The sequence below is a fragment of the Leptonychotes weddellii genome, chromosome 15 (genome assembly GCF_054177405.1).
Source record: "Leptonychotes weddellii isolate Sample4059 chromosome 15, ASM5417740v2, whole genome shotgun sequence".
Classification (NCBI taxonomy): domain Eukaryota; kingdom Metazoa; phylum Chordata; class Mammalia; order Carnivora; family Phocidae; genus Leptonychotes; species Leptonychotes weddellii.
In genome coordinates, this window is record NC_138383.1 from 21,895,772 (window position 1) to 21,908,570 (window position 12,799).

Consider the following 12,799-nt stretch of genomic DNA (forward strand, 5'->3'; position numbering starts at 1 on the left):
CTGTCAAATAAATAAATAAAATCTTAAAAAAAAAAAAAAAAAGAGTGCAAGTGTGAGGCACAAAGAAAGGCAAGCGAATGGAGGCCACAGAAGCCCTCAGCAGCCTGTCCCGCCACCTTTGCCTGCCGGCGGATGGGCAGAGAGCAAATCACGTACCGCTTCAGAATACCCACCACACTGCCTTTCTCCCTCCTGGCCTCCCACCTCAGTCAGTCCAGACGGAACCACTCCTCCTTCTGGCTTCTTCCTAACTCGATCTCTGATATTCCTGTGATGTTTGTGGCCTGGCCCACCTTGTGAAACGGAAGTCAAAGCTCCGAATTTCAGAGCTGGGATGTGGACCTAGCTCTCTGCCTCCCTAATAGCACTGTCCCTTCGAGCTCATCCCTAGAGTCACCCTCTGGTCTCATCGACATCCATCTGGGAGTCTCAGTGGCCCAGGATCCCTGGAGTACGTAAAGCAGCAGGACCCCACACCTGGGATGGAAGCTTCCAGGGATTAGTGGAGGCCCAGTAGAGATGAGGGTAGGCCTAAAGGGGGCTGGATAGGGCTCCTTCCACCCCATAATGGGAAGGGGGTTGAGACCTCATCCTAAGAGACCCCTGGAGGGACCCACTTACCCTAGACAGGCATCGGAGGCCAGCAACTGGAAAACACCCGCTCATTGTCACTGCATCACCCTGGGCACCACCTGTAGGGACTCTGTCGGCCTCCAGCCGTCGTCCAGAGCTCCTGACAACCACACAAGTTCTGTCTGAGAGCGCCAGCAGCTAGCTTTGTTTCCACTACTAATGCGCACCTGATTCTATCTCCTTGGCTGAGCCCCGGGAACCACTCCCAGGGGCTCAGTGAAAACCCCTCAAATAGGCACAGCGCTCACAGATGGCAAAGCCCTTGCTACGTATCCTCCTACCCACCCCCTGGGACATTCGAGAGGTTACAGGTGATATTAATTGGAGATCCAGAACGGTTAGCCGATTTACTCAAAGGTAAGTGGCAAAGACAGATCTCAAAACCAGAACTTAGGGTCTGAGACCAGCGCTTTTTTCTCCAGTATAATCCTGGCCCCCTTTCTTGTGTCATGGTTTACACATCACCCGCACCAGTGTTCTCCCACTGCTCATCGCAGTCCCATGAATTCAGCAGATAAGGGCCCAGAGAGGTTAACTTGCCAGAGGCTGTGCTGTGTCCCCAGGGAGCCTGGTTCATGAACACCTGGCCACAGCCTTGTATGCTCTCTGCCCTTAAAAGGGAAGGGGCAGATGCCCGGGTCACTGTACCACAGCTGGGGGCCGGGACCCCTGAGCATCACAGATGACCTGGGACTGGCCTCCCTGGTGCTTTCAGAGGCTGGCAATCGGCTGGAAGTCAGTTTGAAATTTCTGCGGGGCTTTGCTGTGTGGCTTTGGGGACAGGGGCTGGCTTCGCGGGGGCTTCAGCAGCTCAGTTACAGAGGACAGCACCTACAGCCCCCAGTGCCTCCCCATGCCCCATCCCCCCCCCCCCACACACACACCTTGGGGTTGAATGAGAGACTAGAAGCAGCTGGGACAGATCTGGAAAGATACTGAGAACCAGGGGACTAGACCGGGAAAGGAGCAAAGTCCTGGCTGGTTGCTGCCCTCTGGTGGTGACAGCGGATGACACTGGAAACGCCTGACTTTGTCAAGGTGACATGCTCCCCAGACCATCCCAGACCCTCAGGGAGAAGCTGAGGGCCCCCGAGACAGAGATTGGGACCTCCCAGGAACAGGGCATAGGTCAGAGGGAGGGCCCCTATCACCTGGAGCTACCCCACCCCTCGCCACGCCCTAACCAGATGTGCATTAAGCCCTTTTGATATGGATGGAGGTGGGTCTCAGCCTTTCCACTGAAGATCTTTCAATCTAGGAATCCGGAAAGGCAGCCAAAGCTGAATGGGGCAGGGGGCAGAAAAAGGTGGGGGTTAGGGGAGGGGTCAAGGAGAAGATGGGAGAGAAGGCATGGGGACACTGGAATAGCATGTTTTGGAGGATGGAAGGGCTCTTCCCAGGCCCTATCTGGAGGAGTTCCAAACTTCCAGGATCCTGCCTGATATCCCACGTGTGCCCCCAGGCCTAGTGAGTTTGAGGAGAAAGGTCAGGGGATGCCACTTCTGCGGTAAAAGCAAACAGCCCCACGGCACACACAGACATGGACGACACGTGCGGCGGGGAGAAGAGAGCGGGCCATAGAAAGATACACAGGCTCTTCAAGCAGCCACCCAGAGACCAACTTTCATCCCCTAGAAAAGGGTCTCCTGGTTTTGCCCTTGTTTCTTTTTCTTTTCCTTTTAAAAATTTGGAGGAATGGGGCGCCTGGGTGGCTCAGTTGGTTAAGCGACTGCCTTCAGCTCAGGTCATGATCCCAGGGTCCTGGGATCGAGTCCCGCATCGGGCTCCCTGCTCTGCGGGGAGCCTGCTTCTCCCTCTCCTTCTACTGATCCCCCTGCTTGTGCTCTCTCGCTCTCTCTGTCAAATAAATAAATAAAATCTTTAAAAAAAAAATTTGGAGGAATGGTCCACTGATTTTCAATCATGTACAGAACTTCTCGTTCATTAGAGCAAAAGACATGGTATATTTTTTCGTCTAATAATACTATTTAGGGAAATCGGTTCAACATTTGTTGTTTAGTGAGTTGCCCTTGTTTTTTTAGTCCCCAGAGCAGAAAGCCAGGCATCCTGAGTTTATTGCCCCAGAAAGAGAAGGCTGTGCTGCCATATGCCACCCATACCCCCACGGTCATCAGTGGCACCCCAGGCCCCTTTGGCATCTGCTGCTCATGACGTTCAGAAAGGTTACTCACCTCTGGCAGCTCTGTCCTAAGTGACCAAATCCTTTTGTGGTCACCAAAAAGACTCCCTCAGAGAAAAGGGGGACAGGCTCTAGGAGCTTCTCCAGATGGCTAGAGCAGAGAGAGGAGAGAGGGGTTTCTTTGGGGTGGCAGGGAGTCCATATTCTAGTCCCACCTAAAAGTGGTGCTCGCCTCCCTGATTCCACATCAGATCACCGGATTCCTCCTTGTTTCCTCCTGCCTTTGACAAAAATGCTTTCAGATGGTATTTGTAGGAATGGCGATGGCGGAGGGAGAAACAGTTTGAAATTCCCCCCCTCCCCCCTTGATGAGGGGACTGGGAGCCCACAGGACAGTTCGGGGACAGTCTTCCCCAGGAAATGTGGAGGATAGGGATGGAAGTGGCGATCGAGGACCCTGCAGATACCACAGTTACAAGCCTCCTGCCCAAGCCCAGGTGGTCTTCTATCAATCACTAGGAACTGGATCCCACAACTAAGCTGAAGTTTTCTCCCTCCCCAAGACTGTATTTCCAGCTTTATCATGGTCTCTTCCTTCTTACCACCATCAGCAGCAAATAGGAAAAACGGAGGCCCGGAGAGGTCAAGCTAGCATCCCGGGGGAGGGGGGGGGTTGGTCACACAACATCAGATGCAGGATCAGAACTCAGGAGTTCCTGGTGCCTCTTGGCAAAGTTGCAGCCAGAGCTCCCCCTATTGCCCTGGAGACCCCCTTGGGCTGTGAGTAAGCTGGCCCTGAGGACCTGGAGCCCTGGTGTCAGTGAATTAGCTGGGACCAGGAGTCCCCTCTGGGCTCGCCCTGCCTGGGTGGACAAGCTGGAAGGGGATCCTCGGTGGACAGGGAGGTGGCAGCTGCCGGTGGAGTGGGGGGAGAGATATTTTTAGAGGTGGCTGGAAAGCAGGCATTCTGGCACACCCCCAGCTGGCGGGTGCTTCGCTCCAATGCGGGGCAGGGGGTGCGCAGCTCGGGGAGCCCAGGGGACTGGTGGGTGGCGGGGAGCAAGGGGGCACAGATTCCTTCGCTTTGCCCGAGTCGGGGACAGAGGGCTATCCCGGCACCACGTTCGTGGGGTAGGAGAAAGAAGGAGGACTCATTTCTCCGCTCCAGGGACTCCCCCACTGACACACGTGAAGGAGCGCCCTCAAACTCCACGCAGCCCCCACCCCACACTGGGACCCCAGCCCTCCCCTACCTCGGGGAGCCCAGGACTCACGTGGGGAGCGGCAGCGGTAGAGGTCTGTCCCGGCTTAGTTTGGAGTGTAAAGAATGGGGGAGAGGGGCTAGCTGAGGTATTTGGGCGCAGGATGGGGCAAAGGGTGCTTACGGGAATTGGAGGGGACGCGGTGTCTTATCCACCCCCGGATTTCTGGGCTCCGGCTCACGAGTCCCTCCAGTCCCGAGGGCCCGTGGATGATGTGCGTCTGGGCCGCCCCCTCCACCTGCCCCCCATCCCCCCGGGCAGCCGCCGCGTCCCCTTTAAATGCCCGGGAGCCGGAGCCCGAGCCGCGGCTGGCGCTGCGGCTGCCGCAGCACCCGGGCCCACCGCAGTCCCCGCACGTCACAAGCGACTGTCCAATCACAGCGGCGCCGGCGCACATCAAAGGGGCGGGCCGCTTGCGGGCCACGCCTCCCGGCTGTCCCGCAGGCTCCCCGAGCGCGAGCGAAGGTGGGGTTGCGCGCAGGGAGAAAGGAGAGAGGGAGCGCATCCCTGCGGAGGAGCGTGGGTGGGGGGCACCCTCGCTGGAGCGGCTGCGGGGCTCTGCGTGAGCCCCCGCCCGCACACCCAGAAGTGGCAGGGCTGTGCCTCCAGGGCGCTGAGCCCTGAGATTTGCAGAAATGCACCCCTCCGCCAGCCCCCATGCCCTTCTTGGCTCCTAAGCCCAGCGGTAGGCCCCGTTGGCCCCAGCCCAGGAAAAGCAGTTCCTCCCCCACGTGCGCCTAGCTCTGCCCTCCGCGCGGAGTCGCGGCACCTCGCCTCTTGGGACCCTTCCTCGGTTACAGGTTACAGGGGATTGCCGGGGAAGGGGCTCTCCCGCTCCCCTACCCCGTGAACACTGATTTAAGGACCCAACTGTTTGCCCTTTGCAAGTGGTGTTGTAAATAAAAAACCCACTTTCTCTTCTGTTTCGTAAGAGTTGGTGCCTAGCCACACTCCCCTGCCTCCCCCTTCCCCCCCCCTCCCCGACCCAAGCCCTCCCCCCAGCTCCCTCTGCCCTCCAGCCCGATGGTTGAGGAGAAGCTTATGTTTCAACAGCAGAGAGCCAAAACTTATATATACCGAGAACGTACTATGAACAGGGCACTGTACTAGGTTGCTGCACTTAACAGTTGCATATTCACAACAGGAGAAATTACTTGCCTGGGTTCAAACCTAGGCACACCTGGCCCACGGGGTCACAAAGGAGCTGTGTGGATGCAGAGCCTAGGCGCCCCCAGGCCCGGGTCTAAGTCTCCCCCTGCTCCACTCCTCCAAGAAAGCCCGCAGGTGGAAAGGCCCTGTGGGATCTGGCAGCCCGTGGCTCTGGAAACCGGCGGGGGAAGGAGGGTCAGCAAGGAATTACCCTGTGCATGTACAAAGGAGAATGAACGCTTTACAGCTGCTTAAAACCCTTGACTGTAACTTCCAGCTCCCCAGCTCCCCAGCTCCCCAGCTCCTTCACTGCCTTGCCGCTGACGCCCCTGTCCTCGCTGCCCACCCTCTCTTCCCGCTCTGCAGCACCCCTCATGTTTCCTGGGGACTTCCCTCCTCAGGAACACACCTGCCCCATTTGCTGGGTGAGCTCGGTCTCTGTCACACATCCTGAAGCTCCTTCTATCACACCGATCACCTGTGTGCCTCCAGAACACGTGGGGAATGCCGTCAGTACACTTCCGTGGGTCAGCTCACATAATCCTCACCACTCTCTGAAATGCTGCATGGCTCCTTCTGCTGTTGGGAAATCGGGGCACAAAGAGTTGAGCTTGCCCAGGGTCATCCAGCAGGTGAATGGTACAGCTGGGCTTCCAGCCTGGTTGCCTTTTTGTTGTTAAGGTTTTTTTTGTTTGTTTGTTTTTTAATTTGTCAGAGAGAGAGAGCACAAGCAGGGGGAGTGGCAGGCAAAGGGAGAGGGAGCAGCAGGCAGAGGGAGAGGGAGAAGCAGGCTCTCTGCTGAGCAGGGAGCCTGATGCGGGGCTCGATCCCAGGACCCCGGGATCATGGCCTGAGCTTAACCGACTGAGCCACCCAGGTGTCCCCCAGCCTGGTTGCCTTAACCTTTACCCCACACTGTGCCCCTCCTTCAGCGTCTGCCACCCCTGTCAGCAACAGGAGGGCAGAGACCACGTTTGCCTTGTGTGGTAATGTTCCGCCCACCCCAGCACGGAGACTGTTGGCGCACAGTAGGCCTTAGATGTTTGTTGTTAAATGAAACACATCGTCTGCTGTGTTCAGCTCGACCTAGCACTCCGTTTGTGTCTCCTCATTTTATCTTCTAACTGGTCACTGCAGGATTATCCCCATTTTCCAACAGGGAAATTGAGGCTCAGAGAGATCAAATGAGTTGCCCAGGGTCACACGCCCCCAAGGAGGCACTAGATGCAGATCCAGATGCTGACGCTGACGTTTTCCACCGATGGGGCTGAGGGTGGGGCGGGCCGTAACTTTCTGTGGGTGGCGGCCTGAGCCAGTTCTTACTGCCCACCTCTGCCTTCCAGGCTTGCGGATATCAGAGCCACAGGGGCTCTGTGCAAAGCACCTCTGTGGAATAAATCTAGAAACTCCCAGTTCCCCCTACGCTGAACTTTTCAGGGCACAATCCTACCTCTCTTAAACTTTCCCCCCTCATTGTGCCAATGAACACAGCTGCGCAGTTGGACAAGTTGGATGATCAGCCATGTGTCTAAAGAGGGGGACGGAAAGGGGAGGGGAGTCCTACCTCCCACCTCACCCCATCCCGGGCTCCAGCAGGGTGAGGCCTCTGCCCAGCACTCAGCTGCAGAACTTCCTCTTTTCCTGTGGGGTTCACCTTAGAACTCCCGGCAGTCAGTCTGGCAGAGAGCTTGCGGGGCTGGGGTCATCTGAGGCGACAGACACAGGAGTTTCTGGGGAAGCCTGACTCAGGTGGCCAGGGATGGGGCTCTCCGGTTGGCCTTGACAAAGAGGGTGTGACTCTCGCCTAAGGTTTTGGCGTTAGAGCCCGGGAGGCCAGGAATCAGGACCCGGGACTCTGGCTCTGCGACAGGCCTGGTGGGGGAGGGGCAGTGGCGGAAGGGGAGGGGCAGATCGCCTGGTTCCTCCGAACACTCCAGCTCCGGGAAGGACCATTTTGTGCCAGGCACGTAATCCGCACGACAGCCCCGACCGATGGGTTTTAGTATTCTCCTTTTTACAAATGAAAAAGCAGAAGCTTGGGGACATTAAGAAAGTGCGTTGCCCAAGGACACTGTGCAGCAAGTGGCGGTCAGCTCCGATGTTGAGGTCTGCACTTCTCTGTCTGGAGGAGGCTGAGGCCCTTCAGTGACCTGGCGACTTGTGCAGGTGGGCTTAGCGCCGGAGGCCACCGGGAGGGCCCCGTTCGCAGTTCTGCGGGTTCTGCCAGAGGTGCTCTGGGCCTCAGGCGTCATGCTGGGGCGTAGGGACTTTTCAGGTCTCTCGTCCCCTTCCTAGACGACAGTCACTGGCAGAGCGCTTACTGTGTGCCAAGCAGTGTTCTAAAGGCTCAGCTCTCTTCATTCTCACATCAACCCTAGGATCTATTTGTTCCTCCACCTTACAGATGAGAAAAATGAGGCACCGAGTGGTATGTAGTCTGTCCAAGGCCCCAGAACTGGGAAGTGGCAGAAGCAGGATTCGCACGAGTTTTGAGTTGCCCTTCTGTGGATGGGCATGGGCTGCCTCACCCCTGCGCTGGTGCTCGGGAGAACCTGGCAATAACGTAGATCGAGGTTCAGATCTTCCGAGCTCTGTTCCGTGGGTGGCTGCCGACCGTCTCCCGCTCTCCGGGTCCTCCCTACGATACAGTACTCATTTGTGCTGTCCTTCATTGGACAACTGCTAACTGTGTCAGGCCCTGGGAGATAAGACATTGAAGAAGACACAGACCCTGCCTCAGGGAACTTACAGTCCAGAGAGGAGACAGAGATAAGCGAACAGCTTTTCCCCAAAGTGTCAGACAACTGGCAGATCTGTTCTGCCCGGGACCATTCTGTCTTGGACTTCAGCAGGTAAAGCAGCTGGGACCTGAGGTGCCTCTGGGCTAAGGAGGAGACTCATAATCTGGGGGTCAGGTCCACCCCCCCAGGGATGCCCCCATCCTGACCACTCTCCTTCCCCGTCCCACCTCAGCTCCTACTCTTGCCTGCTGCTGGCTTCCCCTCCCTTCTTTCTCCACGTCCCCTGAGCAGCCTGGAGACACTTGAGAGCAACCTCCCCACCCTTGCATCTTTCCCTCCCTGCCTTCCCCAAGCCAGCCCCTCTCCCACAACAGACTCACCCAGACAGAGCTGTCCACTATCCCCCCTCAGTAAGCAGCAAGGATGGGGAGTCATGTGGCAGAGGGAGCTGGGTAAAGAGGTGAACGTGCAGACATCCTTTCTGCTACCTGGCAGACACCCTCAGCAGGTGGTTGAGAAAGTCACCCCTCCCCACCCAGGGTCCCAGTTGGGCCAGGAAGTCCTTACAGTCTGACTCAAATCCCTCTTGCTGGGATATTTCCTCTCACTTGGCTTCTAAGGCACCCTCCTTCTGTGTAATGGCTTTCAGAGTCTTGAAATCTGCCACTCCATTTCCTCCGTTTTTCGCAAATGTCACACTAAAGAGAACAAGGTGATTTCGTCTCGGCCTGCCTCGTGTCCCTGGTTACTTCTTGCATCCCTCCCCTGCTCACTCTGTGTAACAGCCTTGTTTCAGCCTTTCAAATGTGCTACACCACAGGCCCTTTGCACTTGCCATGCCCTCTTTCCAGCGTAATTCCCACCGCATCCATCCCACTGAGTGCAGGGCTCAGCTCATCTGTCACTTCTTTTTTTTTTTTTTAAAGATTTTATTTATTTATTTGAGAGAGAGAGCACATGAGAGGGGGGAGGGTCAGAGGGAGAAGCAGACTCAGGGAGCCCGACGCGGGACTCGATCCTGGGACTCCAGGATCATGACCTGAGCCGAAGGCAGTCGCTTAACCAACTGAGCCACCCAGGCGCCCTCATCTGTCACTTCTAAAAGGAAACTAGCCCTGCCCAGACACCCTCCCTCTCATGACACACCTCCACAGCACCCTGGGCTCCTCCTGGCTGATCAATTAATGTCTATTTCCCTCAGACTGTCAGCTCCGCGACAATAAGGACCAGAGTGGGTTTGCTCCCATGGTGTCCCCAGCACCTAGTGCAGCCCTTGATCTGAAGCAGTTGCTCAAAAAATATTTGTTACCTGAATGATCCCAAGACTCTCAATCTCGGCTACTTGTGTGGGTGTGGCCTTAGGCAGGGAATGACACCGTGGCAAGCTTCCTGGCTTAACCTGGGCGGTCTCACTGGGGATATGCTAACGAAGGAAGGGCCGGCAGCTCAGCCGGTTTTTACAGCTTCCCCCTGAGCACCCCGCCCCACGGAGGAACCTTCCCATCCCCAAGGCAGGTCTGTGCAGTTGGGAGCTGGAGAAGCACCCTCACAATAAGAGTCGGACCAAAATGAGAGCCCCTTGTGTGTTCCGTAGGCTTTGTAGCTTACAAAACAGTGTCTGCAATTCATATTATTTTCCTGATGAGGAAAACGAAGCAGAGGGAGGTCAGGGGACAAGTCCAAGGTGGCTAAGGCAGAACTTGAACGCGGCTCTTTTGAAACCAGCCAGTTTTTCTGAGGCCATTGTACAGGGGGAGAGGATGTGCTGCCAACCAGCAAAGATGCCAAGATTCTGGGGCTTTCGTTCTTTTATTTGTTCGTCCAGGTATGCACGCATTCATTCCTTTGTTCAGGAGGCACAGGCCCCGCCTGGTCTCTCCGGAGGCCGCAGTGGAACACGAACGTTCTGGAGCCCTGGTCCACCTGTGAGCGGCCTGAGCTTGCTGTAGATACTTTTTTGTGTTTACATGTAAATGTGCATTTTTCATGTAAACTTTCAAAAGATTCCCTGACACCACCTATCCTTCCCTCCCCTCTCTGCAAAAAGTTTAAGAACCACTGGGGTCATACATGCTAACTCAGTGTAAATGGGCAGTGGCCCACGGGCTCATCAGTCCTGCCCGTTTGGGTGACTAAGGCCCCAGCACGTGACCATCTCTGGCCCAAGTGATAAACCTGGTGTCTGGACCACATGAGTCATCCGCCGGCACCGCCGACCTGGGACAGAACGCTATAGAAACACACACGCATGTGCACACACGTCCGCGCGCGCACACACCCCCCCACACACACACACCATCGCCCGCTCTAAAACGGCTCCTGACTCCAGGGAGCTACTTTGGTTTTTTTCCCTCCAATATGAGTAACACGCAGTACTGCCCACCATGGTGACATTTATTGAGGACTTGTGTGTGTCGGACTCTACGATGCCTACCTCCTCAACTTTTTTTTTTTAATTTTATTTTTTAAATTTGTATTTAAATTCTAGCTAGTTAATATCCTCCTTGTCTTTTTATTTTTTTTTAAGATTTTATTTATTTGAGAGAGAGAGAATGAGAGACAGCATGAGAGGCGGGAGGGTCAGAGGGAGAAGCAGATTCCCTGCCGAGCAGGGAGCCCGACACGGGACTCGATCCCGGGACTCCAGGATCATGACCTGAGCCAAAGGCAGTCACCCAACTGAGCCCCCACCCAGGTGCCCCCCTCCTTGTCTTTTCAAATCCTCACAGCAGGCCCCTGAGTCGAGGAACTTGCCCAAGGTCACCCGGCTGGGGAGAGGTGGTGGTGGATGTGGGGTGAGGGGTGAGGAAAGCTCAATGTGTTTAAGATCCTTCAGGGATGGGGCAGTGGTCAGGGCTCTTAGCTCCCTGTGGGTACGAAGCCTAGACGCATTCTGCTGGAGTCATTCCTACCTTCATTCTTTCTTTCTCCGATTTCTTGAGCATCTTCTATATGCCAGGGCTGTGCGGGGGCTTGGTAGCTGGCCTCCAAGATGGCTTAGATGCTGCCCACATCCTGGCACCCACATCCTCCTGCGGGCCCCTCCCATACTGTGCCAGGGTGGTTGTGAGTGACCCGTGGCGGGGGGGCAGAAGCGAAGGCACAGCCCTTCCAGTGTGGGTTATGACAGACTGCGCTTCGTCTTGGGTGCTCTCCCCCTCTCTTGCTCTCCTCCTTTTGGGGGTCACTCCCTCAGTTGCCGGGCTGTGGACAGCCCCCTGGGGAAGCTCACAGGCAAGGAACTGAAGCCTCAGGCCAGCAGCCGGTGCAGACCTGAGGCCTGTCAACGACAACCACATGAGTGAGTTTGGGCGCAGCCCTCCAGCCCCAGTCAGGCTCTGAGATGACTATAATCTTGTTAGGACTCTTGGCTCAGAGACACTGTGGAGATAATAAGAAGCTGCTGAGTTTTTAGGGTGATCTGTTACACAGCAAGAGAGAACCAGAGATACATCTGTAAACACAATTGCCATGGTTCTCATATTCTATTAAAGGAGGCAGCCAGTGGAAGGAAGGAAGGAAGGGAGTGGGGGGAGAGGGAAAGAACTCAGTATATCAGATAGCAGGAAGTTCTATGGAGACAAATAAAGCAGGGAAATGGGAGGGGGAGGGAGCTTCGATTTAAAAAGGGTGGCCAGGGAAAGTCTGACTGAGCAGGGGCCGGTTAAGCAAAGACGTGAGGGAGCGAGCCATATAGAAATATGAGAGGAGAGAACATCAGGCAGCACGAACAGCACATGCAAAGGCCCTGAGGTGGAAGCTTGTCTCGATCATGTCACCCACCCAGAGCACAGTTTTTGTCTATTTGGCCACTAGATTGATTGTCTTCACCAGGCCTGTCTTTGACCATCTCATCCTACGGCCTCCAGGAGTGGGGAGGTGGCACGCTGAGCCCCCACTGCTCTCTTGTTCTCTCCCTAAAAGGCTTGGGCCCTCGACCTGGGCTCCGTGGCTGTATTCCGGGGAGTAACCACAGTGATAGATCTTCCCAGCCTTCAATCGGGGCAGGTGATCTGGGACAAATCCAAGTGAGACTGCAGGATGAGAGAAACGATGGAGGAAATGCAATTTGGACACAGAAACTCCAATTTCAAAGGCCCTCCAATAATGTACCTGGCTTACTGGTAGAATCATCTAACTCCATGCTGTTGCTGTAATCGCGGGTTACTTTTTGCCATTTACCGTTTTGGAGCAGGCAAAATACAAAGTGTGTCCCTGTGTCATAGCAGAGGTGACCAAAGCTGCCCATTTGATATGCCCAGCCGCCTTGCTTCTTGGTTTATTACTTAATAAAGCCTGAGGACTGCCTCTTTCTGTGCCCTCCTCCCTCTCAACCCAGGGATGCCTGCCTTGTCCTATAGTGCGTCCTCAGAGCCTCTCAGGGCTCCCCACGAGCAGGCCCATGGCCACAGCAACCGTATTTTTCAGATCAGTGCAGTGAGCCTGAAGTTATATGTAGAAGACAAAGACCCAGGAGCTGAAGATGGGGCTTTCTGGGCACGGAGTAGCAAATACCTCCCCAAGAGACCCACTCATCCCCCGCGGGGCGGGGGTGGGGGGAGCAGAGGAATTTTTCATTTATTCACTCTTGCATTCTTTCAACAAATTTTTCTTAAGCCTACTGTATGCCAGGATTGGGCTTGGTGCTGGAGAAACCATATAAGCAAGACAGAGTTCGGGGCGCCTGGGTGGCTCAGTTGGTTAAGCGACTGCCTTCGGCTCAGGTCATGATCCTGGAGTCCTGGGATCGAGTCCCGCATCGGGCTCCCTGCTCGGCAGGGAGTCTGCTTCTCCCTCTGACCCTCCTCCCTCTCATGCTCTCTGTCTCTCATTCTCTCTCTCTCAAATAAATAAATAAAATCTTTAAAAAAAAA

General features: G+C 55.6%; 1 protein-coding gene and 2 long non-coding RNA genes across 7 annotated transcripts in view; all 3 read right to left on the reverse strand.

Annotated features, from left to right (window-relative positions):
- PHOSPHO1 (phosphoethanolamine/phosphocholine phosphatase 1) overlaps positions 1-4,380 on the reverse strand; it is a 7,281-nt gene extending 2,901 nt beyond the window's left edge. Inside the window, exons 1-3 of one of the 5 annotated variants that reach the window (XM_081805170.1) lie at positions 4,159-4,380; positions 2,826-2,924; positions 622-733 (exon numbers count right to left, since the gene is read on the reverse strand). Coding sequence is in view for 4 of the 5 variants with exons in the window: in XM_081805168.1 (XP_081661294.1) it covers positions 622-666 (45 nt within the window). In the remaining variant the exon portion in view is untranslated. Of the gene's footprint in view, positions 1-621; positions 734-2,825; positions 2,925-3,375; positions 3,958-4,047 lie in introns of those variants that run through there. The other 4 variants (XM_081805168.1, XM_031036922.2, XM_006741449.3 and 1 more) reach the window with 4 other exon arrangements.
- A 630-nt stretch (positions 4,381-5,010) lies between these two features.
- On the reverse strand, positions 5,011-7,249 carry LOC115943692 (uncharacterized). Its single transcript, XR_004078276.2, has 3 exons — positions 6,749-7,249; positions 5,594-5,763; positions 5,011-5,396 (listed from the first exon to the last, which is right to left on the reverse strand). It is a non-coding gene; the product is annotated as an uncharacterized LOC115943692 (long non-coding RNA).
- Positions 7,250-10,434: 3,185 nt separating this feature from the next.
- Positions 10,435-12,799, reverse strand: part of LOC145717358 (uncharacterized) — a 9,838-nt gene continuing 7,473 nt past the window's right edge. Inside the window, exon 3 of the long non-coding RNA XR_014140517.1 lies at positions 10,435-11,959. This is a non-coding gene — a long non-coding RNA (uncharacterized LOC145717358). The remainder of the gene's footprint in view (positions 11,960-12,799) is intronic.